The following is a 26,004-nucleotide window of genomic DNA, read 5'->3' as shown; positions in this document are numbered from 1 at the left end:
CCCTGCTGACCAGGGGCTAAGCAGAGATAGCGCTATTTGCGGGCGCACGGCTTTTAATCTACTTAAAGATGACCTTGGAATGCCATGCGGCTATGGCGTTGTCCAAGTACCTGTAAAGTAGTTTCTTATTATAGTGATCTGCTTGGGAAATTGGGTCTCCCTCTAAACTGGCTGATGATTGGTCTGTCTCTGATAGAGTCTTTTGTTTGCGGCGCAAAGCGGTCGTGAAGCTACCGTTCTTCGCAGCCTCGAGGCCTCTTTTCGATGCTTTGAGCTGTATCCCTTCCGGCTCTGCCACAACAGAATTAGAAGGCTACCTCGTAAACGAGCATTCGGGTGCTTGAGTCGTGACTCGTTGGTAGTGTAATTGGCGCCACTTGGTTGCTTGGCTTTGGAAGAATGACTGATACTAGAAGCCTACAGTATGTAATATGTACAATACGACCTCGGCGATACATACAAACCCCATACAACGCCTAAGGATAGAGCTAGGTAGATTGCTTGCAGGGATCCATCTCAGTGGCCCCATGTGGAGTTCGGACTGAACGGGTATTGATGAGCAGCTAAGAAGACGCTTGAGTCTGGAGATCCTTGACATAAGAAATCATATCCACGGATCGTGTCTTTGCCAACCTAGTACTATTATTCAAATCTCACATTGGCCGTCAATTGCGGCCCACAAGAGTCAGGGTACTCAAGAGTCAAGCGACCTAGCCTGGGGGGGAGAACTCTTTGATAAGTTAAGTCAAGATTACGCACGTCGGAATCAGCGAGTTCCACGAGTCAGATAATAGCTTGACTTGACTTGGGCCTGACCTGACTTAGCCTGGGTAGATCCTTTTTTAGTCGAGCGCAAATTTTTTATTTGGTATTTTATATGAATATTTTTAGGGCAATATTATTGGCTGTTGGTAAGGGTTTTGGGTGAAATATATTAGGTGGCTGATATAGCTAAGTGTGGCTTTATAAGGGCATAGGTCAAGTCGATATCTGACCTGACTCGTATCGGGCCAGGTATAGGTATACGATTATCTGGCCTGACCGACTCGTGGAACTAGCTGGTCGGAATAGAAAATAGGTCTGAAATGTTTGGCGTCAAGGTGAGACTAGTTTCGGTCGACACGAGGCAACCGAGTCAAAGACCAACCACGTAAATGCGGTAGAGGCCGGCGCTTGGCGTTACTAGCACCAAAGCCGTCATTCCAATTCTTATCAGCCGCTTAAAATTTCCCGTAAGCTCAAGAGGCTTTCAGCCACTTTGTAGTATGGCGGTTGGAAGCCCGGATCTCCGTCAAACCTTACAAGAGGATCGGATCTCGATCACGGCCAAGAAGTATCAGATTTCTGAGGTTGGCTGTTTAATACCCAAAATGTAAGGTGACGGGATAATTATAGGACGAAGCGTCTTGTGCCGTCCACGTTGTAGCAGAACTAAGCCCCTGCGTCAGCCCACCACCAAACTTTGGACCTATCAGCATCGTCGTTGGACTGCCGAGCCACGTCTTAGTTATTCGGTATGTACAAAGGCCTTCCTCAGCCGCCATCCGGATAAGCTACCTATGTATGTGCAACTGATGAGCCTCAACTTGAAGCAGACGTCCATCCTCTTTCGTCCATTACGAGAAGGAGGTGTGGAAGCAAGGGCGAGAAGGAAGCAAAGGGCATATAATATCTAGACTGGTCGTTTCAGTCGCTTGGTTATCTATTCTTAGGTGTTCGGTCGCCCAAGTAATGAGTTGCTGACAGCGTCAATACTGAGGCCTCTATGTTTCTTCCCCCAACGGTTGGCAGCTTTGCTGGACCAATTCGGACTCATTCCGCCATTTTGGACCCCGTTAGAGGGCGATACTTTTCGCACCAACGTTGTGCGCTATCCAGTGTTCTCCATTGACTACTGCTCTCCGGCGTTATGGAAGCGAGCCTCTTATTCACGGCCAAAAACGACTCGAATTGCTGATCACCAATGAATTCCACCGTCGCTATGGTGCGCAGAAATGTCCAGACAGACTCGCTCATCCAGCGCAACGAGCTAGTGATATCAAGGACTTCTGTAAAAACGGAAGAGTAGACTATACCGCGGTTTTCTTTGTCTTCAATCCTGCCAATAGTATAGACGAGAAAACTCCAGCTGGAAATATCGGTATGATTCTTCAAGCAGAACTCTTTAACATCAGTAACTATAGACTCAGCCAGTCCCGGATCACGATCCACTAAGAGCCGAGCGTGATGCCAGGCAGGATAGTTGCGAGGATGTCGGATTCCCGCTATCATGACAATATTTTTGATATCGTGCTGCAGGTCCACGACTACGTCGTGAATTGTATATAGGTGGAGTAACCAGCGACGATGTGACCAGAGAGTAGGTGATTTAGCATGCCGATACAGCCTTGACGTGAGAAGGCTATCCACAAACTGCTTCTCTCGTCTCAATGCCAACTCATCCGTCTCGCTAGTTTCTAGTGACGATATGAGCAGTCGTTTCCGGGTATTAGCGGCTGTCAGATGTTCGGGGTCCATAAGCAGCAGTACAGCTGTTGCAGCCATCACTTCGCTGCGGTTTACTGTACTGTCCTCATGATAAGCCTGCAGCAATTGGCGTGCAACGAAAAATGCTTGAACTAGCCTGAGCTTAGGAATTGCGACAGCCGTGCCATCTCTAAGGTAGTTGACCCCTGGTTGTAGAGGATGGCTCTTCCCAAGGAATTCGATCTCTAGCAATTCATTTTCTGGTAGCTTCGTGAGGATCGTCGAGATGTCCTTATACACCTCATGTGGATCATCAGCTTCTAAGTGAGCTAGAAGATCTTTATCTAGCGAGCGGGACATTGTGAACGTGAGCCACTGTTAGTCAGCCATAGAATCGCTTCGTAAGGTAAGAGGTATGCCATATAACCATTTATGCAGCCCTAAATACCAAATACCATAGTACATAAGTATATCATACCTAGTAGATTGTCCATAGTTCTAGAAGCTGGATACCAGGTAATACATACATACATACATGCCTGGGCACGTAAATATATGTAGATGGGACAGCGAATATAAAAGTGGGAGGAGATGGACCTTGTGATCTTAGTAGTGGGGTAATATGCTTTAAGCAGATACATAGTACTTATAAATGGATATTTTATCTTAGTAACGCATCCATCTAAGCATCATAGGTTTCAAGGCCACATATCGGATAGGCCACGAATTTAATGGAAGCTTTCTACTTCGTACTTTAGGTATTCTAACTTTAGGTAATGTTCTCGTGCCAAACTTGTCCGCTGTGACGTACCTATCTTTCTAACCCAAGAGAAGCAGTGCTCGAGACGAAATGATATCTGTACTGCTACTGGTATTCCTAGTCGAGCTCGGTGTTCACCTTGTGAATACTGTCGGCGCCGCGACAATAAATAATCTAGTAGGATAATTCTCCGAACATGCCAGGGTAGCATCATATCAATGGCTGACACGCGATATAGTTATGGAACCTATATCTAGCTTTCCCGACCGAGATCTCAAAGCAGGCGGCGGAAAAGAAGACGCTGCAAAAGGAATATCTTACGATCCGTCGCGACCTGAATGCTACGAGCAGTCAGGACCAGTTTGCGAAATGGGCGAAGCTCCGACGGCAACACGATAAGCTGATGGAACAGCTGGAGAAGATGAGTTCGTTTCCCCCCCCCAAGCACACGAGAGATGGATATGGATAATAGGAGATGAAGTTGACCGATTTATGTTTTAAGAAGCCTCGCACGAAAGCGCCAAATCAAAATTCGACAGTACCGTCAACATTCTACGTTGGTTAGCGACATCGGGGTTGAAGTTCCTCCTCCCTTTCTGGTACGCAAAGCAGCCCATGTTCTGGCTCCCGCACGGCTGGTTCCCATACTACGCCGAGTGGATTTTGTCCTTCCCACGAGCCCCCCTGGGTAGCGTTAGTATCGCATCGTGGCAGGTAGCCTGTGCCGGGATAGTCTCGTTGGTGAGCGATACCGTTACAGCGATTCTAGGATTGGCACTAGGTGCAAACATCGCAGAGCAACAACCAGTCAAGGTGACCGCAGAGAAGGGTCCCGTACCAAAGTCACAAGGAGCAAAGGCTAAGAAGGATTCATGATTATCCGGGATACATAAAGGTTATGTTATGTTACGTTACGTTACGTTGCGTATGGGCTAGGTATTGCTTAATCGACTAATAGATATGGGATATGTCTCTCATCTAAAATTTGACGCAGAGTTTTTCATCGCAGAATGCTAGGAACTCTGTAACACGATTGAGATGACTCTTGGCAGAGTACTTTGGGTCGCTCTAGGCAGCATATTGACTCTGACGACCATGGAGGAAAAGATCGTTAAAGCTTCGAAAGTGCCATTAATAATACATCATGGTTCTCTTACCTTGAATGAGCATATATAAAGATGCAAGTTTGAAGACATAGTTGTCCTGATTACTCGCATCTTCTAAACCAATATGATAAACGATATGCAGCATATAATACCGCATCATCCACCGTCATAGGTCTAATCCTCAAATCCAGTTTAGATGCGCTCTTGTGACTCGCACGTTCTGTATCATATCATGGAGAGTTGAGGAAAGGAAAAATATAAATTTTCTGAGTGCACCGCGAAATTTGAAGAGAAATAAAGAAGTGGATATCGACGCCACGGACCTATCAGAAGCTCGCACCCGCTAGTTCCTTATGTACATAGGTACATCGGGATGTATTGATGTCCACTCTGTCCTGATTGAATGCGTCATGTACAAGTACAAACACCTGTGACAATCTTCAATAGACCTAGACTCACACACTAATGTACCTAACACACTGACATCAAAGGTTGACTTGAGGTCTGGTTCATGTACATACCTACCTATGTATGTATCATCTGGCTAAGCTGGCCTTTGAACGAACGAAATAACTTGCTTTATTTTTATACAGAACTTACCTAGGTAGCTACCACATATACTGGCGGAATGGTTAGGATATATCTACCTGTTAGCTAGGTAACAAAAGACACGATGGCGATTCCCTGGGGAACGTGAGTTTACCTAACCTAACCTACACCACCAGCCGAAAGAAAATTTACCTTATATATAGGTCTCTACCTCGCTCAAGATATGGAAGCTAATATTATACGCCCACCTCCAGGATAAAGTCCCTCCTCATATTCTTCGGACCTATGCTTCTACCCAAAGCCATAAGCTACTACCGCTCCGTCCGCAATGCGCCCCGCGCCGCCGGCGTCTCGATACAGCCGGTGCCGCCTCAAGCTCTACGCGCCATCTCCGCGCTCGTCATGGGCGGTCTCGTCCTGCTCTTCGGCGCCCTCCCCCTCTTCTCTCCCGAGAACGTCTTCGTGCGCACGCAGTCCCGCCTACAGATCCCAACCGACGTACTCTTCAACCGCCTCGCATCTCTACGCCCCCTCTCCGCCGCCGACGACGCTTTGCGCGCGCGCTTCGTAAACCTAGAGTCTAGGTTGCTATACCTGCAATTCGGCCCCGAGGTCCTAGCCACCTGTCCCTTCTGCACCTCCGACGACCCCCGCTCCTACTTCTACTACGCCCTTCCCGCGCTCCTCGCACCGCACCTCATCAACCTCATTCTCGCCTCCGTCGCAACCTCCGAGCTCATGTCTGGGCCCTACGGCCCCAAGTGGCGCGCCACTGCCGCCGTAGCCAGCGGTCTCGGCGCCGCTCTCGACATATACCTCGCCAGCTCGTACAACTACCAAGCGAACGCGCGAGCCACACGCTTGACCGACCTCGATCCTTTCTTCTGGACCTCGCGCACAGCACGACACCTCGGGCTCGCCTCTCTCGACTTCCTCCTGGCTTACTTGCTGTACCTCTCCAGCACCAACCGAGCCTTCGTCGCCCCGCCGAGCGCCGTCGTGCGCGTGGAGGCCGTGACGCGGCAACTGCAGGGGACGAAGGGACGGTTGAATGCTGTGGGAATAGTTAAGAACACGGCGAACCGGGACGAGGAGCTACGGGCACGCAGTCAGGCGTACTGGCGGCACGAGGGTGTGGTGATGCGGGAGGTCATGGAGGAGCGCGAGGTAGTCGAAGGTGTGAATGATGCGCTACAGAATCGTATTGATATTGGCGATATTACGAGAGACGCTGATGCCTACGCATTGAACGTGCTGCCGAGGATGGAGGAAGCGGTTACGCCGGAGACGATTGTGGGATAACTAGGTGATAGGATAGCGTGTATAGATAGAGCCTCATATATGGATAATACGGAATAGAGTTCGGTTTAGACATAAACCCGAGTCTAGAGTGATACTAAGGATGTGACGGTATGCCTATCTAAATTCAACATAGGCTGTCTGAGATTGACATGTCTATTCAGACTGACTGGGTGGTAATTTCAGCATTATAGGTGGGTACCTAGGTAAGCAGTTGATACATATTAAGCAGCCGCCACTTGTTCGGAGAAAGAGTTGGGTATACGAAGGTGTAACTGATGGCTAAGATCCAAATGATCCATTTGAATAACCTATCCTTCCTCCTAGGAACTAACTGAAGCTGTCCCTTTGAACCGTATCCGACAAACGCCATCAGATGCTGCATGGTATGCTATGTGCCTTTATCAAAGCTAGCCGCAGTCGAAACAGTAAAATGCATTGTAGCGCAGATACACGGGTAGTATTTGCTACCTACCTAAATTAAGTACCTCGAGTATCCGTCCTCGTCGTGCCAGCTGTACTCGACATGCTGCCCTTCCTTGATTCTCCTGTTTGCGATGCCTCTTCCACGCTCCGTTCTAAGAATCCGGCCCACAGGTCGGCAAGGGACTCTTTGCTGGCCGAAGTTGGTGTCGTATCTGAAAAGAAGTCCGCGCTCAGAGACGGCGTACTAGGTGTTCTGTGGAACGGAGAGCTAGGGAGGCGGAGACTATTAGTAGAAGTTCCCGGCCGCGCCAGCCCAGCCTGTTCCCTTTGTTCGTCTGTCCAATTTAGGAGTCCTGCGATGATCTGGAGGATCTGGAACTTCTTGGGATCAGAACGGTCAAGGGCAAGGAACTGAAGGAAGTGGTTCGTAACAATTTGTCTACGTCAAGTTAGTAACCATGATATATGATATAGGGGTTATGACAATAAGATCCAACGAACCTATCGATGCTGTCCTCAGGCTTGGTCTTCTTGAGGTATCGAAGAGCTTTCGTTAGGTGATCGTTTAGGACGATAGCTTCATGTCTTAGCTTGCCAATGAGGAGGTTCTTCTCTTTAACCTCTTTCTCGAAGGGTGCAGTTCGTTCCAACTCCTTTTGTAACGATTCTTTAACCTTTTCTGCTTCAGTTGCTCTTGTGTCCGCCTCTTGAACGAGCTTCTTGAGCGCCTGAAGTTGCTCCTCGGATGTCTCAACCATCTCACGTAATTCTTTCTTGCGGGCCTCCTGGATTTCTTGAAGTGCCCTCTGGAGACTATCAACAGCTTGAGACTGGCTATCTCGCTCTGTTATAATTTGCTCGTAGCTTTCTCTTAGTGTTAATAGTTGCTCTTCTAGTGCAGCTGCTTTCTCGGAGAGGCTCTCTCTGATTGATCGTTCCTCCATGGCTAATACTTCCCAGTCGCCCATCGCATCCTTAGCCGCCTCTGCTTCTTCTCTTAAGTGTTGTATCTGCCGCGTCAGGTCTTCCTTTTCCTTTAATGAATTGTGTTGAGAAAGGTTATTCCTGCTCCGGAGGCTAGATAGTTCTCTTGTCGCATCTTGCAGTTCGGTCTTGAGCTTTTCGATCTCATCTTGGTAACTTTGTGCACCCTTTTGAAGCTCCTCGTTTTGTCCTTCTAACTCTTCAATACGTTGATTTGCTTCTTCTAATTCTTCCTTTCCTCTTGCTAATCGGGTACTAACGTTCTCCTTGATCTTCTCGACCCTGCCTACGAGGGTTTGGTATTGCTCCTCAACCTGCTCCTTCGCGGCTTCGGATTCTTCCAAGTCTGATTTGAGCTGAGCTGTTTCTTGGACGTGCGTCTCTTGTATGGTTTCGAGCTGTTTTCGCAGTTGCTCTACCTCTGCTCTTAAAGCTTCACGCTCTTGTGTTATAGCGTCTAGCCGAGCGCTTGTGTCTGTGGATTCGGTTGTTTCGTTCGTGACTGATTCGTGGGAAGGGTGTCCATTGGCCGTAGGCGACGTGGCATAGCCATTTGCGGATTCTTTTGGTATATTCTACCAACTTCATTAGCACTCAACTATAGAACCTGGATTCGAAGTTGGTCGGGCTCACTTCTACCGCTGGTGTGTCTGGCTCGTCAGATTCGTTGCCGTCATCCTCGGGATGCACTCCATCCTGGTTTATATCTGTGGCTTTAATTCCATCCTCGAGAGGTTTTGGCTTTGCGGCGTTCTTCTTCTTTTTGTTATTCTTTTTCTTAGCACCTATATAATACTATGTTAGTTATCGTAATCACACTGCAAGACGGCGACAAGAATGTTTAGCGACTAACCAGTATTTAACTGCGGCGAAGGATCTGTGGGAGTCATGATGAAATCATTTGTGAAGATTCAAGGTCTAAAACGGTAATATCAATTGTAGGTTGCCCTCGAATAGTAATTGAAGAGACGTTTACTATGTAAAAACGTTTAAACGTTGCGTCGTTCTGCTGCAAAATCACAAGTCTACAATCCACAATCCACACGTAAGCCGTTGCTGTTTATTGAGTCCCCTGGTACCTGTACATACATACACCCGGTACCTTACAGTGCAGTGGTTTATTTTAGGTAACGAATCAAATTACAGTTGATTAATTACCTAACATAGGGTGCTAGGCTGGCTAGCGTCCCACAATACAGAGCTGGTTCTAACTATCCAACCACTGTAACGGCAGGGACTTATCAACTGAGCCTCCTACATAACATGTAAAACATTTGTATGTACCTAGGTAAATAAAAGAGGCATTACATAGACGTCTACTTGACGATCGGATTTATATATATTGATACAAGGCACAGGTTGCCAGCAATGGTATAGTACTACCAATATGTATCTAGGAAAATTAGATATGAACTGATATTTGCCATGACTTGTCTTTGATCCCAGCTATCCAAAACTCACCACTTACAAGAGTCTAGACCATCTCGATGTGACGTCGAAGCGGCTAAGAGTTGTAGATGAATCATGAAGAATAGCCTGTCACACCTCGTATGAGCTTGTCCTCGAATACGAGATTAGCTTAGCAAACGGTCTCAATATTCCTCTTAGTATTATCTATTAACTCTAGTAAGAATAATTTCTATAGAATGTCGGTCTATGTAAGATCCATCCTCATTTCATGAAATCGTGACCTAAAAGTTCCGCTCTAAGAGCCCCCCACCAGTGGCTCATGGCTTTGATTAAGATGTGGCTTGTCGTGTCACGGACCAATCAGTCCTTACGAGTCACTTGATTGGTCAATTATTCATAATACAAAGATTTCCAAATTCCGAAGTTACCAATTTTTCTTTCTTCTACACATATTTTACCATCTTCACTAGAACTTCTTGAAATCGAAGCTGCTTTGCTCAACTATTGAGCTCTAATGGCTGGTTCACCCTTCTGGTCGAAGTAGAGCGAAAATTGCCCTTTATAATCCTGCTGTTTACCTGACTTAATCCACGGGTACAGCGGGTTCGCTATGTGCAGATATATCATCTCTCATGAAAAGGTGTATGTGGAGCGTGAAAACGGGAGATGATCAAAATAGAAGCATGTTTCCATCCATAATATGCACGAAATGTGCAGGTTTTTTTTAATAATAAAATACGCAGGCCTTTCCCGAAAGCAAGGTCTCATAAATTTATAGTAAACTAAGTAGGTATAAAAAACGCCTCGAAATCATTATGCAGCTACCTTCTTCGTCTTTGAAGACTTCTTCTTCCCCTTCTTGCTTGCCTTGGCTGGTTCCTTCACAGCAAGCTCATCCTCGGGGGAATTATGGCTATCCTCTTTTGCTTCTTCCTCGGCCGGTTCTGCCTCTGCTGCATCAGTCCCAGGTACTGCCTCAATGGCTTTCGGTACCTCGCTATCAACACCTTCAAGCGCAGGAGGATCACTGGCTGCTTCGTCAACCGACTTAATCTTGGGGCCCTCAAAATCATAGCCCATGCCCTGTAGTTTCTTTGCGCGTTTGTTGCGCTTCTGTTCTTCCTTCGTGATCTTCTGCGTCCATGTTGATTCGGTTAAAGGCTTCTTCAGATGATTACCAACCATCTTGTTTAATGGTACTTTCTTGAAGCGTCTGTTTGAACCTTTCCAGAGGTCGTCATGAATCTGTGACTTAGGAACAACCTTAACTTTCAGGATCCGGCCAAATAACAGATAATTATCCATAGTTTTTGAAACAATTCCTGCTACCGCCGCGGAGGCGAATTCGATGAATGCGAAATGTTTGCTAGCGCCTGTCTTCTTGTTCCTAGACATCCGCAACTTCTCAATTTTACCGAATTGGGAAAAGTAAGACCGCATCTCATGTTCGTAGAAACCATCTATCATCGCTATTAGCACCGTTACGGTCGAATTGATGAACTAACTTACGCGGGAGGCGGCCAACATATACAACGCCACGTTCTCCATCCGCAGAGCTGGAGGATTTGAGCAGTTCCTTGGATGCTTGCGGGATTTCGCCTACATCTTGTCCTTCTTGAAATTGAGCACTGGTATCGACCATAGCATCTTCTTCGTCGCTATCAACGATATTTGCAAGAGCCTGAGCGTTATCGCGCTCATCATCTGAGGATTGCAGGGTTTCGTCTTCGTTTGCGACCTCACTCTCATCCTTCTTGTTCTCTTTCGCGGATTTGGAGAGCTTCGCCTTTACTGAACGGTCTGTTTTGGCCTTCTTCAATTGGCTATCTTCTTTTATCGACTTGGACTTTTTTGCCGCAATCGGGCTCGCATCATCGGCCGCTATAGAATTATTATAAGCTGACAGAAGCTAAGATTATGTGTTTTTCGTACTAACCTTTTCGTTTGGTAGCTAGAGTATCGGCCTTGCCTTTAGAGGCGGGTTTTGCAGCAGGCTTCGCGGCCGATATGCCGGCTTCTAATAAATATTATTAGCCCAATGATACCTAAAGCCGATAATTATAATATCCTACCCTTAGATTTCCTCTTCCTGAGTTCTGGTGCCATTTTGTTTGTATCGTCGACAATGTAGACCTAAGTGCAATGCGCTCTTCTACTGTGCTGCATAAAGTTCGAACTTTTTTTTTCCTTAGGTTGCGCCGTAATTCTGCCGTTGGAGCTTTGGCGGTGAAATAGATAACCCCCACTTTCCCCAGATAGAGGAAGTACGTACTTAGCTACATTGGTACTAACATTCGTCGAGGCTGCAACCGCTTTAGAATTAATTTAGGTATTCCGTACTACCTGAGAAAGGTGAATATTACAACTAACTTCTCAGCAAATGTGTTTGTACAGCTGTTCTTCAAGTGCTTAGAAACTGGGTTAATAGATCTCTTCTAAAGGCATATGAAACTTTCTATATGAAATCATATTTAGGCCTTGGTTGCAACCCAAATCTATGTTAACACCCCCTAACAAGTAACCACGTACAAGAAAAGCACCTCTAAAACCCATTTTCGATGCACGCCATACGACATACATCTCACTCCTAAGTCTTTGCGATATATTCCAATTCGCTCCTGATTAACTAGAAACATTCCAATCAATCCAAAGGTCTCTCAGCTCCCAAAATGGCTCCATCCAAAAAACCGTTGTCCCATAAAGAGATTTGGGATGATTCGGCCCTCATAGACTCGTGGAACGACGCGCTAAAAGAATATGAGGTATGTATCCAGGTTCTCATATTCTTGAGCTGACAAGAGCCGATGTCTAATTAACATTGTTTAGAAATATCATAGTATCCATAGGAATGGAGGCAACGTGGAAGACCTTCTAAAGTCCGACGAGTAAGTTCGCACCTATCACTCGAGTCCCTAGATTTATCGTGCAGTTACAGCATTTTATCCACATATATGTATGCTTACATGAAGATCATTCAAGAACAACTCCAGATGCCAAGAACGAGACTGAAAAGGCTCATCCCCTCGAAGCTGATTCCGAAATGGGAGTTGAAGCTACTGTAAGTCATAAACCCAACCCTATTGAATGGCTACCCTTGAGAGAATCCCAGGCGATCAATAAAGCTTGGCCTAGATCTCCCAAGATTCTAACGAAACACAGGATGGAAGACAAGAGAGCGGAACGTCGACTTCCCAGCACAGCCACCCGCTTGGTGGAGGTCCCGGTCCTGGAGGGCTACTAGGTTCAGGTGAGCTTCATATTAACCCTTGTCCCCGTCGAAATTCTAGAAAGAGGGTATCTCTGGATACGAAGGAGTCGGTCATGCTAATGATTATATTGCAGTGCGTGACGAAGGCCTCAAAAGACTATTGATGTCGTGGTATTATGCAGGCTACTACACAGGCCTTTACGAAGGCCAGCAGAACCAGACTCAGCAACAAGCATCTGAATAGAGAATAGAGGTGAACGGGAAACTTTAGAGATCTCATAACTCTAATCCTGAATCTAGTTAAAATCGTTGATGGGATTCTTGGTGAGATCGACTTGACAGGGCAGGGATCTGCAACGTTAGATGTTACAGGCTCTTGTGACGATAACGTCACATACATAGCTTAAATTCTGCGAGTGTGCGACGAATTATGCACCAGTTCCCATCCATAAGGAATAGTACAACGTAATACTACAAATTACGGAATGTTAATTGGAGGAGCAAGACGAAGAGACAAATTTGAGGCTACCATTACGCTCTTGATGAAGATCATGGCCTGATTTCTCCTTGCTTTGGGGTTGCGATTATCAGCCTAGCCATGGAATGCTCGTTTTCAGCTTTATTGAGAGGGAATAACTCCTATTGATACCACTTCCTTTTAGAGGCATCGTGAAATACGTGCTAATAAAAACATTGTCTTTTCTAATACTATTCATGGAGTCTAATTGATATAATAATCCGTATTAGCGACATATTTCCATACTAATCTAACATTTTGAATATTTCAGTAAAATACCCGTTTGATGGCAACTTCATAGTAAATTACAACCCTTAGTTAGGTGATTCCGAAACCCGGGCGACCCGTTACTAAGAAGCCGCCGCTAGCGTTGCCCTATTGGGAATTTTTCTAATACGTACGACGCTATATATCCACGAGTTGGGAGCGTTTAAGATGAATTTGAGGATGAGACTAGTCAAGAAACGGTGCATAGTGCGGAGGACTAAGGAGCAGGGATATACCAATGACAAGCATTGGCGGATCCAGTTTAGACTAGGCCAGACTCAAAGTCTTTTCTCACTTGAGTAAAGGTTGAGAACCAGGATATGGGTTACGATAAGGTTAACCCTTAAGCAGGAACAATCTCATCCGTCAGGGAGTTCGGATGGTAGGGTAAGGATCTCGGCACGGGTCCTTTCGCCATATGTAGAAACGTGTAGATTTCTTGGTAAGCATGCTTTTATTCATAGGAAAATTGAAACTAGCTTACTATGTAGGCATATATTAAAGGTCTACCAGAGAAGAAAGATAAAAAATCCGGCTCCGGCATAAAAGCAATAAAACGTGGTCCCCTTGAGTGTTCGGTATAAGTGCCAAGAACAGATCGCAATACGGACCCTGAGGAAGATTCAACGGAAGCGCTTCTCTGGTTTAGCTGTACTGGTCCGTAGGCTTTGGGTCTAGACTAATAGCTGTCATATTATATTATATAGGTACACTAAGCGGTAAACAATCGAAATAGCAGCTTTGCTGCAGTAATACAGATTCAAATTCCCTCTAGGCATATCCAATACATAGAATTGTCTCTATTGTAAGACTCATCGTAACTTTTAATCCTACATAGGAACTATTGTTCAAAACGTTTACTACGATAGCATTCAGAAGGAATAACAATTTCGGATTGAAAAAAAGTCAACTTCGGATTGGCTATCCCCAGCCTTGGCGTCCTAATAGGGGGTTGAGCTATGACCGCATTCCCCTGGTCTGTAGTCTTATAAGCGAGGGGTCCAAACGCCATCCGAGACAACTCTGTCACATCCACCTCCTACTCCAAGCCCTTGTACGTCTTGGAGCCGCGAAACCCGTCTTCTTCATGGGCCGCCCTAGTCCAGTATGGACTGTGCTCCGTCGTGGTGAACAATTAAGTGGCATACTTCCGGTTCCCGTGCGTCTCCAGTCTTGATCGGGCGCCCTTGGCCCCGGTAGGCATCCCCAGCTGCGTGCTGCACGGAAGTTTTTTCCTGTCCCTGTTTCGAGGGCAACTCCTGGTCAAGGAGGTATTATCTTAGGGTCCAATTCAAGCCTGACAGCGGGCTAGTAGATCGTCATGCTTGATTTAAGTAACGAGGTCCCCCTCTAGGGCCAGACCTTGGTTGTTTCTTTTCACTCCTCTTCAGACGACTTGTCCTGTGTATACGTTCTTTTCTTTCCATCGTCTCGGTGTGATTCTACGTCCTTGTTCATTCTCTTAATTACGAGCAGGCCCTCGCCTTTTGAAGCATTCTATCGCCAGGTTCATTACGGTCATTCAGGAATACCAATACTCAATATATAACGACCTCCCGTAAAAAGGAACATTAACGTTTAATTCCCCAATCTTCAAAAACCGTCAACATGAAGTACGCTACAGCTCTTTCGATTGCCGTTGCGCCTCTGGCCATCGCTAAAGCCGTTAACAACGTCTACCCCCAAAAGAGGACCAGCCACAAGCAGCAACTAGAAGAACTCGCTGGTCTTGGAGGCATTGGTGAGACAATCAACCTAGTACACGGCGTTTCGTTAGGACAGGCGACTCAGATTATCGTGATCTGGGCGAACCCTGGAAACGACGCTAAGACGACGACGCTGCACGAACAAGTCACTGTAACTCAGACAGTCACTGCTGGCGCGGTAGCAACAGCGATTGGAACTGATACCCTTGCTGCCGGAGCTACTACCACAGCAGCTGCTGGTGCGATAGCAACCCACACAGTCCAAGTCGGTGGCTCTGCCGGCTTAGTCTTCGTTCCCGACCAAGTAAAGGCCAACGTCGGTGACATGGTTATCTTCGAGTTCATGAGCATGAACCACACCGCTACCCAGTCCACTTTCGCCGAGCCCTGCAAGGCCATGGAGGGCGGTATGGACTCTGGCTTCCAAGCCAACCCCAACAACACCGTCAGCCCCCCTCCCAAGGTTGCCATGCAAGTCATGACGACCGACCCTCTATGTAAGTTTAAACCCCTTACAGCTCCTATCTAGAATCCTCAACTAACCATTACCTTAGGGTTCTATTGCAAGCAGAAGGGCCACTGTGGCAAGGGTATGACTTTCTCGATCAACCCTACCGCCGAGAAGTCCCAAGCCATATTCCAGGCCGCGGCTATCCAGCAGAACGGTACAGGAGCCGGCAGCGCCATCACTGGAAACGCTACCGAGACTGCTGTTGCCGCCCCCGCCGCCAGCTCTACAGAGGCTGCTGCCGCCCCATCAGGCATCATTCAGGGCACTGGCGCCATCGAGAACGGTGCCTGCGTCTGCGCCGTCCAATGCAGCACTGGCAGCTTCCCCGTGAACGCTGCCCAAGGTATCGGTGCCTTCGGTGGTTTCGCAGGAGGTATACCCGCGAGCATGATGGAGACTGTTTAAGTAGTGGGGATGGCGTCTGGGAATTACGACTGATGCCGCGGCTGTTGCTAGCGCGGATCTGAGATGTTCTGTATATCTTGGGGGTTTTATCTGAATGACTAGACTTCTTTTTTTTATTGCCTGGCATAGGGATTCTTTGTTTTAAACATATGACTGGATCGTATATTATAGGTGCACTTAATAGGTCATCAGATCAAGTAAAAATACCAATACTTAATCCAATACAATAATGTGACCGCCTGTTCAATGTGGAAGATTATTCTTAAGTGAACCAAGTATATAGCAGACAGATGTCCGGAAACAGTCACATCAAGGGAACACTACGGATTAATGATAATCGCATTCATCAAGGAACGAGATTGAGAAAGTCTAGACGCCGCTATGCACCTAGAACCCCGTCTGGTCGGAAAAAAAAATTCGCCCTATATCATATCGCAAAACATGTCCCTCTTATACCTAAGGTATGTAAATACGCCATTCGCTATGCTGGAAGTCCATTTACTTTCCGCCAGCAGCAGCGGCTGCCCTCTTCGCGTCGGCTAAGAACAAAGGATGAATCAGCTTACGAACAGAACACGCAGGTATATCATATAGCAGGAAATGATCTAGATAGCCGCGTTTTGCTCCCGTTAGAAGAAGAAAATATATCTCACCAGCAGCTTGCTTCTTGCGCATCATCTCGGCGACAGCTTCTTTGTCGCGTTGCATCTCAGTACCGCTCTTCGCGTTCTTTGATTTCTGCGCAAAAGAGCGGTTAGCATATCATGAACATTATGTCGTAAGGGCGTTCGCTGTTTTTAGTATCTCCGGTATACACATTAATTAATATCAAATCAGACAAAGTCTATCAACATATTTCGCTCAATAGACTTATTTCGGTTCGTTTCGAGTATCTCTACGACAAGCGATCGCGGGTGTTGCGGTAAAAGCGTGTAGGTGAATAGGAAGGGCGTAAGCAAAGCGGGAAGACTTACCTGAGCAGACTGGGCCTTGAGGTTCTTCTCGCGCGCCTTTTCACGCTGGTTGCCGCGGGCCATGGTTTCGTAAATAGACTATGTGGGGAGAGGTAGGACAAACGAGGGAAGGGTAATAGAAGCAGCGCTTAATACCTAAAACGCAAGTCGGTGACTTATCGGTCTGGTGGTTAAGATGGAAGGGTTTACAAGTTTAGGAGTGAGGAATCTAAAGTTAGGTTCATGTGTCCAATGTGTCCAATGTGTCCAATGTGTGTCTAGCCGCCAGCTGCTTAAAATAAAGGGCGCCACAGCGTACCGCAGGGGTGTTTCCCGCCTAGAGCCGCGCTGTTGGCTTATCGCTTGGTCAGTGCGGGCTGCCTACCGCAAAGAACTTCAACGGTTAGCCAATCAAATCATTTTCTAGTCACTGGTTTAACCGTTAGATATTCTGGATTTTTCTTTCATCAAAAATCGATTCGACTTAAACAGTGCATTTGTTAAATCTTTTACATAATTAATTAATAACCGATAAAATTTAAGTATAATTAATTGTAAAATAATTTAAAAAATATTTTTAATTTATTTTAATATTATTAAAAAAACTTTTTTTATTTATTTATATAACATTTTTTCGGAAAAAAGTTTTTGCTTTTAAATTTAAACCGAAAAAAAAAACTTAAAATTTAAAAACATAAATTAATATATAATAAAATTAATAAAATAAAACTTTTAACCAATTAAATCACTTGCATTATTAAAACTTAAAAAATATACTTAATTAAATTATTATAATATAAACATAAACTATTACATAAAAAAACTAATAAAATAAAACATTTAAATTAATATATAATAAAATTAATAAAATAAAACTTATAATTAATAAACGTTTATTTATAACAAAAAAATAAAGTAATAATAAAATTAAACTTTAAAAAAACGCGTTAAAATATATTAAAAAAATAAAAAAAAATCAATTATAAAAATTAAATTAATTAATAAAAAATAAAATAACTTATAACTTTAATTATAAAAATAAAACAATTTTAATTATTATTATTATAATAAATAAACTAATTAAATAAAATACACACATTTTACCAAAAGTTTTAAATTTATAACTTAATAAATAAACCAATTAAATTAATTATAACTTTAATTTAATATTACTTTAAAACGTTTACATAATTTTATAATAAATAAATATATAACTTATTATTTAATTTTAATTTATTTTATTACATTTAATTAATTAATAATTAAAACAAATTATTTAAATAAATAAAAATTTTATTAAAATAAAAGATAAATATAATATAATTTTTCGAAATAACCTTTTTATATATATTATTTTTCCTTTATTTAAAATTTACCTTTTTTTACTTTTTACACTTTTTTATTTAACTTTTTTTAATATTATATATATATTATTTACTTATTAATATTATAATATTATAAATTTTACTTTTATTTATTATTATTAACTTTATTTTATAATATATATTATTTTATTTAATTTAATTTTTTTAAATTATTTATATATATAACATTTTTTTTTATATTAAAATTTAACACTTTTTACTTTTTATATTTTTTTTTTAATTTTTTTTAACATTATATATATATTTTATATTTATTAATATTATAATATTATAAATTTTACTTTTAACAACTATTATTAACTTTACTTTTAAATATATATTAATTAATTTTTCTTTTTTTAATTAATTTATTTATTAATTTAATTTTTTAAATTAATTTATATATATAATATTTTTTTTTTATTTAAAATTTAATTTTTTTTATTTTTTATATTTTTTTTTAAACCTTTTTTAACATTACCCACATATTTTTTACTTATTAATATTATAATATTATAAACTTTATTTTTAATTATAACTGTTAACTTTATATTTAAATATATATTAATTTATTTTTTTTTTTTTAAATTAATACATTTATTAATTAATAATAATTTATATTTAAATTTTTACTTTTTAAACTTTAAAATACTTAATATAAATATTATATTAATTTAAAAATAACCCGGTTAATTTTATTATCTGCCGTTTTTCATTAATTATTAATAATATATTTAATACCGTTAAAATTTACTTTTTATTAAATTTAAATTTATACGGTTTAATTTATTAAAATAAAATATTATTATATATATTTTATATTAATAAAATAAAATTTATTTATTAACATTATATATAATTTAATATTAACCCATTTATAAATTATATTAATAAATAATTAACGTAAATAATTTAATAATATAATAAATATATTAACTTTAAATTATTAACTTTAAAATTTTAACAGTTAAAATTTTAACAATATTTAAAAAACGTATTAATATATATAACCATGTAATATACCCATTAAAATCAACGTTAAAATGTTAATATACCGCTTTTTTTTTTATACTTTTTTTTTACATTATTTAAATTAATTTACAAAAAAATTTTAACGTTAATAACCTTTTGTTATTAATATAACCTTTTATATAATTATTTACATAATTAACGTTAAATACACTTAAATTATTAACTATTAATAATATAAATTTAACTTTATTTTAAACTTTTTATAATAATTTAATTTAAAATATTTAAAAATTTTATATTTATTATAAAAAATAATAATTTAATATATAATTTAAAAATAACATATACCGTAATTATAAATCTTATAATATAAACTTAAAATTAAATAATATATACTTTTTTTAGTTAAAAATAACTTTAATTTTAATATTATATTTAAATCTTTTTTAATATTAATATAAATAAAAAAAATAATTATATTTTAATTTTATTATTTCGTTAAAATTTATTAAATTTAAAACTTATAATACCGTTATAAAAATTATATTTATCACTTTTTTTAAAATATTAATTTATTATACCAATAATTATTAAAATTATTTAAAAAATTTAATATTATTATATTATAATTAATTAACTTTTAATTATAATAACAAATTTTTTAAAATTTCCATATTTATTAAAAACATATTATATAATAACTTCGTTTTTTATAAAAAAACTACTTTAATTATTAAAATATTTTAATAAATAAAAACCAGTTTTTTTAATTATTAAAAAATAATAATATATTATTATAATTATCGTTATATTAATTAAATAATAATAATAAAAATATTAATAATAATATTTTAAATAATAATTTTACCGTTTTTATAAATAAATATAATATTTCCGTTATTTTTAATTTAATTATCCCGTAACCGTAATTAATGGAATATCATTACGTAAAAATAATCACGTAATGACACGTGACTATTCCCCACACAAAAAGCAATTTTTTTTAAATAACATTTACACACATAATTCGTAATTTAATATAACATTAATTAATTAATATAATAATAATTATCGTAATAACTTTATTTTATATTATTTTTCTTTTTTTTTTTTATTTGTTACATTATTCTTTTTTATTACTTAATCCGTATAAATACTTTATTTTACTTATATTAATCAATAATTAATTAAAAAACAAAACCATAAATCAATAAAATTAAAAAAAAACATAAAAACGTTAAACGTTTTTTTTTTTTTTTTAACAAAAAAAAATAATGGCTTAAATAACCATTATGTTATTTTAAAATCTCGAAACTTTTAAATAAGTTAAAAAATTTACGTTTATCACGCATTTTACAACACTTTTATTATATTTATAACCATTTAACATAACTTTAATATAAAACAAATATATTAACGATAATATTTTAAATATTAATTTAACCATTAACTTTAACGATTTTAAATTAAACAAAATAACGGCAAATAAAATTAATACGTATTATACGGAAAACTTTACGTATTATTTTAAATACCATAACAATAAATGTAATAAAAAAACATGGGATAATTTTAAAAAATTTTTTACAAAATAACAAATAAAATACTTTTAAAAAATAAACCGTTTATTTTAATCGTTAATAACAAATTATTTTTTATATCACGGAATATACTTTAATGAAAAAAAAACCACTTTTAAAAAATTAAAAACAATAATTAACGTTAAAAAATTCCCGAAATTTCCACTTTAAAAGTACGCACGTTTCGTAAAAATTTTCCATAATCGTTTTATTTTAATAAACAACCTATATTACGTACAAAAGCTTAATAAAATCACCACGGCAATAATACAATTTAACTTAAAAATAACATCCCGATTACTTTAAATGTAAGCAATAATATTAAAACCAAAGATAACAAAGTTAAACCCATAAATAACACCGGAGCTAATCTTATAAAAAACACAGCCAATTTTAACGGCACCGAAACTTATCCCACAATTAATGATACCGAAGCCAAGCCCACAAACAACACCAAAACCGACTTTACAAAAAATATAATCGATTTTACAAGTAATCCCGTTAAGGTTTAATAAGTTTATTACGTATACTTAACCGATAAAATCACCATAAAACATTACCAATTATATTAAAGTATATTATAATAATAACAAATATAAATATAAAAATAATAAAAAATATAATTTAATAAATAACATATTAAATAAAAAAATTAAAATCGTTAAAAATTTTCATTATAAAATTAAAATCGGTTAATTATATCGAATTTACCATAATACGCAATTATCTTTAATTAACTTTAACCGATAATTTTTACAATTTAACAAAATAACCTCGTTTTTAATTAAACGATTTAACCGAAAATAACCTTGTTTTTAACCAAATAATCCGACCGAAAATAACCTTGTTTTTAATTAAACAACTTTTATTTTAACCGTTTTAACCAATTAACTTTAATTAACTTTAATTAACACGATAAAATTTTATTAATAAAAAACCATATTAAATAAAAAGATTTAACAAAATTTAATTAAATAAAAAGTTTAAATACGAGATTAAATCAAACGAAAAAATTTAATAAAATTTAATTAAATAAAAAATCCAATTATATACTTAACCGTTTTAACTTAACTTAACTTATCCAAGTTAATTTAAACTTATTATATGTTATTATAATAAATTAAAACTTATTAACAATTACGTTATAATATAAAAAAAACAAATTAAAAACAAAAAAAAAAAAGAAATTATTAATATTAAATTAATTAAATTATATGTAATTACATCATACAAAAAAAAAAAGGAAAAAAAAAAAAGTTACCAATAATAAAATATCATTACGTAAAGATAATCACGTAATAACACGTAACTATTTTTTACATAAAAAACAATTTTTTTTAAATAACACTTACACACATAATTTATAATCTAATACAACATTAATTAATTAATACAACAGTTATTATAATAACTTTATTTTATATTTATATTTCGTTTTTTTTTTATTTCGTATTATCATTTTTTTTTATTATTTAATTTATACAAATATTTTATTTTACTTATAATAATTTAATATTATATAAAATTTTATTAATAAATTTAATATTTTATTTAATTTATTTAATATTTAATTTATTTTTATATTTAAATTAAATAAAATTTAACCACTTTTATTTTTTATATTTTTTACTTTTTATTTATATAACGTAAATAAATTTATAAATTATATTAAACATATTTTTTAATAATATAATAATAAATTTACCTTTTACCCCCACTTTTATTATATAATTTTTAATATATTATAATATTATTTTTAATATATTATAATATTATTAAATTAATAATTAAAATATATTTTATATTAATTAAATAAATTTAATAAATTTTACCAACGTTAATAATATATAAACCATTTTTAATAAAAATATTTTAAAAACATAAACATTATTTAACTTAATAATTTAATATATTATTAACATATTAAATATTTAACCTTATTAAATAAATTGGTAAATAAAATTAAACTTATAAATTAATATATTTAAATATTTAACGTTATTTTTTACTTTTAATACCGTTAATATATAATAAAATAATTTTTATTAACTTTTACCAAAATATTTAAAATAATAAAACGTTAATAAAATCTTTAAAATTATTATAATTAAAAATAATTTACGGTTATATTTATATATTATTATTTACCACTTTTATATTTAATTTACAAATTTTTTTAAAATTATAATTTTAATTAAATTTAAAATTAATAATTTTTAATACTAATTTAAATAACAAAATTAAAATAATTTATATATTTATACGTTATTATAAAATAATAAATAAAATTTATAAATTATTATTTATAATATATTAATATTAAAAGGTTAAAAAAGTTTTATTTAAATTTAATTTAAATATATTATTATTATAAATTTAATGTTAAATTAAATATTTATAAACAATTTGTTTAACTTTTTAATTAATAAAAAACCATATATTATTACACATTTACAAAAAGTTATATAATTTATATAAATTTATATATATAATTTAAATTATTATTTTTAATTATTAAAAAAAAAATATAATATTAATAACTTAAATTTTAAACTTATAATTATTATATAAATTTTAAACAAAAAAGTAACTTAATTACCAAAATTTCGAAAATTTCAAATATTTATTATAATTTTTTAACATATTTTAAATAAAAATATTAAATTATTTTAATGTAAATATTAATTTTATTATTTTTATTTATTAATATTGTTAATTAAAATTAATAAATTATTAAACTTTAATTATAACAATTTTATAATAAAATAAAATAATTTAAAGTTAAATTTATATAATGTTATTATTATAATTAATTAAAATGTTAATATAAATATAACGTTATATATTAATATATATATTATAAAAATTTATATTATTAAATATTATTTTAAAATTAAAACATTTATTTAAACTTTTATTATATTAACCGTTAAAATTATATTTTGTTTTAATAACCGGTTTCCATTTTTATTATTTGTAATAAAATTTATAAATAAAATATTTAATAAATATAATATTTTAAAATAAAAATTAATATATAAATTATTTAAATATTTGTTATAAATAAATTTTTATATTATATTTTAAATAAATTATTAATTAAATTTTAAAAATATTTGGTATTTTATAACTGTTAATAAGTAAATTTAAAAAGTTAATTTTTTATTTATTAAATATTATAATTAATTTAATATGTTATTTTAAATAATATTATTTAAATAATTTATTTAATATAATTAAAATCATATTAATTTAACGTTTTAATTTTAAACTTAAAATTATATTTTTATATATAACTTAAAATATAAATTAAACAAAAATTAACATAAAAATTATTATTAAATTAAATTTATATTATATTATTTTTTTTAAAACTCCGTTAATAAAATAAAAACCGTTAATAACGTTTTATATAAAACATACGTTAATACATATACCATATATAATAAATAACATTATAATATCCATTTTATAAACTATTATAAAAAAGTTTTAATTTTTACCGATTATAAAAAATTTTAAAATAAAAATATTTTTATTAAAATAATTTATAATTTATAAAATAATATAATTAATTTTTAATTAAATAATTAAAAATATATTATAACTTAAAATTAATTAAAATATTAACTTAAAAATATTTAATATAATTAAAATTTTTATATTAATAAATATTTAAATTTTAATAATAAAATTAACTATTAAATTAAAATTTAATAATAATATAATAATTTTAATATTTACATTATAAATATTTTTAACAACATTAAAAATACATTAAATATAAAACAATAAAAATTTTACAATTTATATATAAATTATTATTAAAATTACTTTATTAATAAAAATTTATCGCCATTATTAATTAACGTTAATAAACTAAATAATAATAGAAAAACGTATATATTAAACGTTTTTTTAAAACATTTATAACAATTAACACAAAAATATAATATATAAAATTTAATCTTTTATATTACATTTATAAAAATAACAATTAATATTATTAACAATTATACTTTTTATTTCGTTTTTTAATTATTAATATAAAATACATTTAACCTTTTATTAATTATAACATTAAATTAAACTTAATATAATTTTAATATTATATAATACACTTTTATTAACAAAAAATTTATAATTAATTTAAAAACTTTTTATTAAATTAATTTTTAATTTAAAAAAATTATAATAAATTTAAATATAATTATAAATAATTTAAATATAATTATATTAAATAACTTTTAACAATTTTTTTTTATTAACAATTAATCGTTATTTTTTTAAAATTTTATTAATATTAATAATATAATTAACCATATTATATATAAATATTTTAATTAAATAATTTATTTATTTACCGTTATATAATAAAATAATTTTAATTAAAAAACTTTTTATTAAATTTTAAAAATTATTTACTATTTTTATATAAATTAATTTAAATAAAAATTATTTAACATTAAAATTATTTTAATAATTTAAATTAAAATTTAAAAAACGGGTTTCGTTTATTGGTTTACGCCACACGCGCCATATAAACGCATGGTTAATGTGTTTATATAAATGGGTCATAAGTTAAATATTTCTCGAATTTTGGTTTAAATTAATTTAAACGTTAAAGCCGTAAAAATAACATAATTTTTTTAAAAACATTATATTTACAATAACTTAATATTTAATAACAACGTATAAAATAACTTTTATTTTTATAACTTAAAACTAATATTTTACTTTTTTTACTTTTTTATTTTTTTTACATACCTGTATAACATTACGTTATAATATCGTAAGCTTTAACGTTTAACGTAAAAATAATATTACAACCGGTAATATACCGCAATTAACATTAATAACACCCACAACAACACTTATAACAACGTATAAAATACTTTAAAAGTTAATAATTTAATTACTTAAACCTTCCCATCTTTTTTACATATTTATACAACATTACGTTATAATATTTTAAACTTTAACGTTAAAAAAATAATATTAACACATTACCACCACAACCAATACCACAACAACACCCGCAACCACGTATAAAATGCTTTAAAAGTTATTATTCAATTACCCCAACATTTTCGTCTTTTTTTTATACCCATATAACCTCGTTACATATTACAGCTACCAAATTACAGCTATCGCGTTACAACCAATATTGCGGCTAATATTAACCACTTTTATCAACACCACAACAACACCCATAACACCCGCAACCACATATAAAATACTTTAAAAGCTATTATTTAATTACCTAAACCTTCCCGCCTTTTTTTTTTATACCCATACGGCCTCGTCGCATATTACAGCTAACCTCGTCGCGTATTACGGCTACCGCGTTATAACCAATATTATAACCGATATTACGGTTAATATTAACCACTTTTAACACCTTTAAAAAGCTTAAAACGCGTAAATTTAATCGATAATTAAACTTAATAAAAAAGTTAATAACTATTATATAATCAATTATTACTTACTTTAAACGCGTCATTATATTTAATAATTAATA

The 26,004-nt window shown here is 34.7% G+C and overlaps 7 protein-coding genes across 7 annotated transcripts; 4 read left to right on the top strand and 3 right to left on the bottom strand.

The window, feature by feature from the left end:
- Window positions 1-1,244: 1,244 nt before the first annotated feature.
- On the bottom strand, window positions 1,245-3,041 carry F4817DRAFT_140822 (protein prenylyltransferase). Its single transcript, XM_049297853.1, has one exon. It carries the CDS (start codon window positions 2,824-2,826, stop codon window positions 1,813-1,815), a length of 1,014 nt encoding a protein of 337 aa, XP_049158202.1. The 5' UTR covers window positions 2,827-3,041; the 3' UTR covers window positions 1,245-1,812.
- A 202-nt stretch (window positions 3,042-3,243) lies between these two features.
- Window positions 3,244-4,561, top strand: F4817DRAFT_340099 (CHD5-like protein-domain-containing protein). The gene is made up of 3 exons (XM_049303612.1): window positions 3,244-3,403; window positions 3,465-3,651; window positions 3,729-4,561. The coding sequence occupies exons 1-3, from the start codon at window positions 3,317-3,319 to the stop codon at window positions 4,100-4,102; spliced, it is 648 nt and encodes a 215-aa protein (XP_049158201.1). The 5' UTR covers window positions 3,244-3,316; the 3' UTR covers window positions 4,103-4,561.
- Window positions 4,562-4,786: 225 nt separating this feature from the next.
- On the top strand, window positions 4,787-6,259 carry F4817DRAFT_340098 (uncharacterized protein). The gene is made up of 2 exons (XM_049303611.1): window positions 4,787-5,025; window positions 5,136-6,259. Exons 1-2 carry the CDS (start codon window positions 5,006-5,008, stop codon window positions 6,181-6,183), a joined length of 1,068 nt encoding a protein of 355 aa, XP_049158200.1. The 5' UTR covers window positions 4,787-5,005; the 3' UTR covers window positions 6,184-6,259.
- Window positions 6,260-9,671: 3,412 nt separating this feature from the next.
- On the bottom strand, window positions 9,672-11,335 carry F4817DRAFT_340095 (uncharacterized protein). Its single transcript, XM_049303610.1, has 4 exons — window positions 11,073-11,335; window positions 10,937-11,017; window positions 10,510-10,881; window positions 9,672-10,460 (listed from the first exon to the last, which is right to left on the bottom strand). Exons 1-4 carry the CDS (start codon window positions 11,104-11,106, stop codon window positions 9,814-9,816), a joined length of 1,134 nt encoding a protein of 377 aa, XP_049158199.1. The 5' UTR covers window positions 11,107-11,335; the 3' UTR covers window positions 9,672-9,813.
- On the top strand, window positions 11,308-12,957 carry F4817DRAFT_138646 (uncharacterized protein). The gene is made up of 5 exons (XM_049297846.1): window positions 11,308-11,762; window positions 11,827-11,885; window positions 11,980-12,058; window positions 12,160-12,247; window positions 12,343-12,957. The coding sequence occupies exons 1-5, from the start codon at window positions 11,670-11,672 to the stop codon at window positions 12,450-12,452; spliced, it is 429 nt and encodes a 142-aa protein (XP_049158198.1). The 5' UTR covers window positions 11,308-11,669; the 3' UTR covers window positions 12,453-12,957.
- Window positions 12,958-14,021: 1,064 nt separating this feature from the next.
- F4817DRAFT_340084 (Cupredoxin) lies at window positions 14,022-16,355 on the top strand. Its single transcript, XM_049303609.1, has 3 exons — window positions 14,022-15,195; window positions 15,253-16,153; window positions 16,268-16,355. The coding sequence occupies exons 1-2, from the start codon at window positions 14,601-14,603 to the stop codon at window positions 15,612-15,614; spliced, it is 957 nt and encodes a 318-aa protein (XP_049158197.1). The 5' UTR covers window positions 14,022-14,600; the 3' UTR covers window positions 15,615-16,153; window positions 16,268-16,355.
- Window positions 15,760-16,844, bottom strand: F4817DRAFT_138615 (putative serf family protein). Its single transcript, XM_049297845.1, has 4 exons — window positions 16,778-16,844; window positions 16,589-16,723; window positions 16,268-16,352; window positions 15,760-16,153 (listed from the first exon to the last, which is right to left on the bottom strand). The coding sequence occupies exons 2-4, from the start codon at window positions 16,649-16,651 to the stop codon at window positions 16,113-16,115; spliced, it is 189 nt and encodes a 62-aa protein (XP_049158196.1). The 5' UTR covers window positions 16,652-16,723; window positions 16,778-16,844; the 3' UTR covers window positions 15,760-16,112.
- Between the last annotated feature and the right edge of the window lie 9,160 nt (window positions 16,845-26,004).

The sequence above is a fragment of the Daldinia loculata genome (assembly GCF_022478755.1).
Source record: "Daldinia loculata strain CBS 113971 unplaced genomic scaffold F4817scaffold_30, whole genome shotgun sequence".
In the NCBI taxonomy this organism is placed as follows: domain Eukaryota; kingdom Fungi; phylum Ascomycota; class Sordariomycetes; order Xylariales; family Hypoxylaceae; genus Daldinia; species Daldinia loculata.
Note: the sequence above shows the minus strand (reverse complement) of the source record. Positions and strands in the feature narration are given on the sequence as shown.

What these genes read in the sequence shown, in the direction of transcription:
- F4817DRAFT_340099 (XM_049303612.1), top strand. Translation starts at nt 3,317, where the DNA reads ATGATATCTGTACTGCTACTGGTATTCCTAGTCGAGCTCGGTGTTCAC. An exon ending in CCGCGACAATAAATAATCTA is followed by an intron (nt 3,404 to 3,464) that starts GTAGGATAATTC and finishes CACGCGATATAG; the next exon opens with TTATGGAACCTATATCTAGC. An exon ending in GGAACAGCTGGAGAAGATGA is followed by an intron (nt 3,652 to 3,728) that starts GTTCGTTTCCCC and finishes TTATGTTTTAAG; the next exon opens with AAGCCTCGCACGAAAGCGCC.
- F4817DRAFT_340084 (XM_049303609.1), top strand. Translation starts at nt 14,601, where the DNA reads ATGAAGTACGCTACAGCTCTTTCGATTGCCGTTGCGCCTCTGGCCATC. An exon ending in CATGACGACCGACCCTCTAT is followed by an intron (nt 15,196 to 15,252) that starts GTAAGTTTAAAC and finishes CCATTACCTTAG; the next exon opens with GGTTCTATTGCAAGCAGAAG.
- F4817DRAFT_340098 (XM_049303611.1), top strand. Translation starts at nt 5,006, where the DNA reads ATGGCGATTCCCTGGGGAAC. An exon ending in ATGGCGATTCCCTGGGGAAC is followed by an intron (nt 5,026 to 5,135) that starts GTGAGTTTACCT and finishes GCCCACCTCCAG; the next exon opens with GATAAAGTCCCTCCTCATAT.
- F4817DRAFT_138646 (XM_049297846.1), top strand. Translation starts at nt 11,670, where the DNA reads ATGGCTCCATCCAAAAAACCGTTGTCCCATAAAGAGATTTGGGATGAT. An exon ending in ACGCGCTAAAAGAATATGAG is followed by an intron (nt 11,763 to 11,826) that starts GTATGTATCCAG and finishes AACATTGTTTAG; the next exon opens with AAATATCATAGTATCCATAG. An exon ending in AAATGGGAGTTGAAGCTACT is followed by an intron (nt 12,059 to 12,159) that starts GTAAGTCATAAA and finishes AACGAAACACAG; the next exon opens with GATGGAAGACAAGAGAGCGG.
- F4817DRAFT_138615 (XM_049297845.1), bottom strand. Translation starts at nt 16,651, where the DNA reads ATGGCCCGCGGCAACCAGCGTGAAAAGGCGCGCGAGAAGAACCTCAAG. An exon ending in TCAAGGCCCAGTCTGCTCAG is followed by an intron (nt 16,353 to 16,588) that starts GTAAGTCTTCCC and finishes TCTTTTGCGCAG; the next exon opens with AAATCAAAGAACGCGAAGAG. An exon ending in GCGCAAGAAGCAAGCTGCTG is followed by an intron (nt 16,154 to 16,267) that starts GTGAGATATATT and finishes CTTTGTTCTTAG; the next exon opens with CCGACGCGAAGAGGGCAGCC.
- F4817DRAFT_140822 (XM_049297853.1), bottom strand. Translation starts at nt 2,826, where the DNA reads ATGTCCCGCTCGCTAGATAAAGATCTTCTAGCTCACTTAGAAGCTGAT.
- F4817DRAFT_340095 (XM_049303610.1), bottom strand. Translation starts at nt 11,106, where the DNA reads ATGGCACCAGAACTCAGGAAGAGGAAATCTAAGG. An exon ending in CAGGAAGAGGAAATCTAAGG is followed by an intron (nt 11,018 to 11,072) that starts GTAGGATATTAT and finishes AATATTTATTAG; the next exon opens with AAGCCGGCATATCGGCCGCG. An exon ending in ATATGTTGGCCGCCTCCCGC is followed by an intron (nt 10,461 to 10,509) that starts GTAAGTTAGTTC and finishes TAGCGATGATAG; the next exon opens with ATGGTTTCTACGAACATGAG.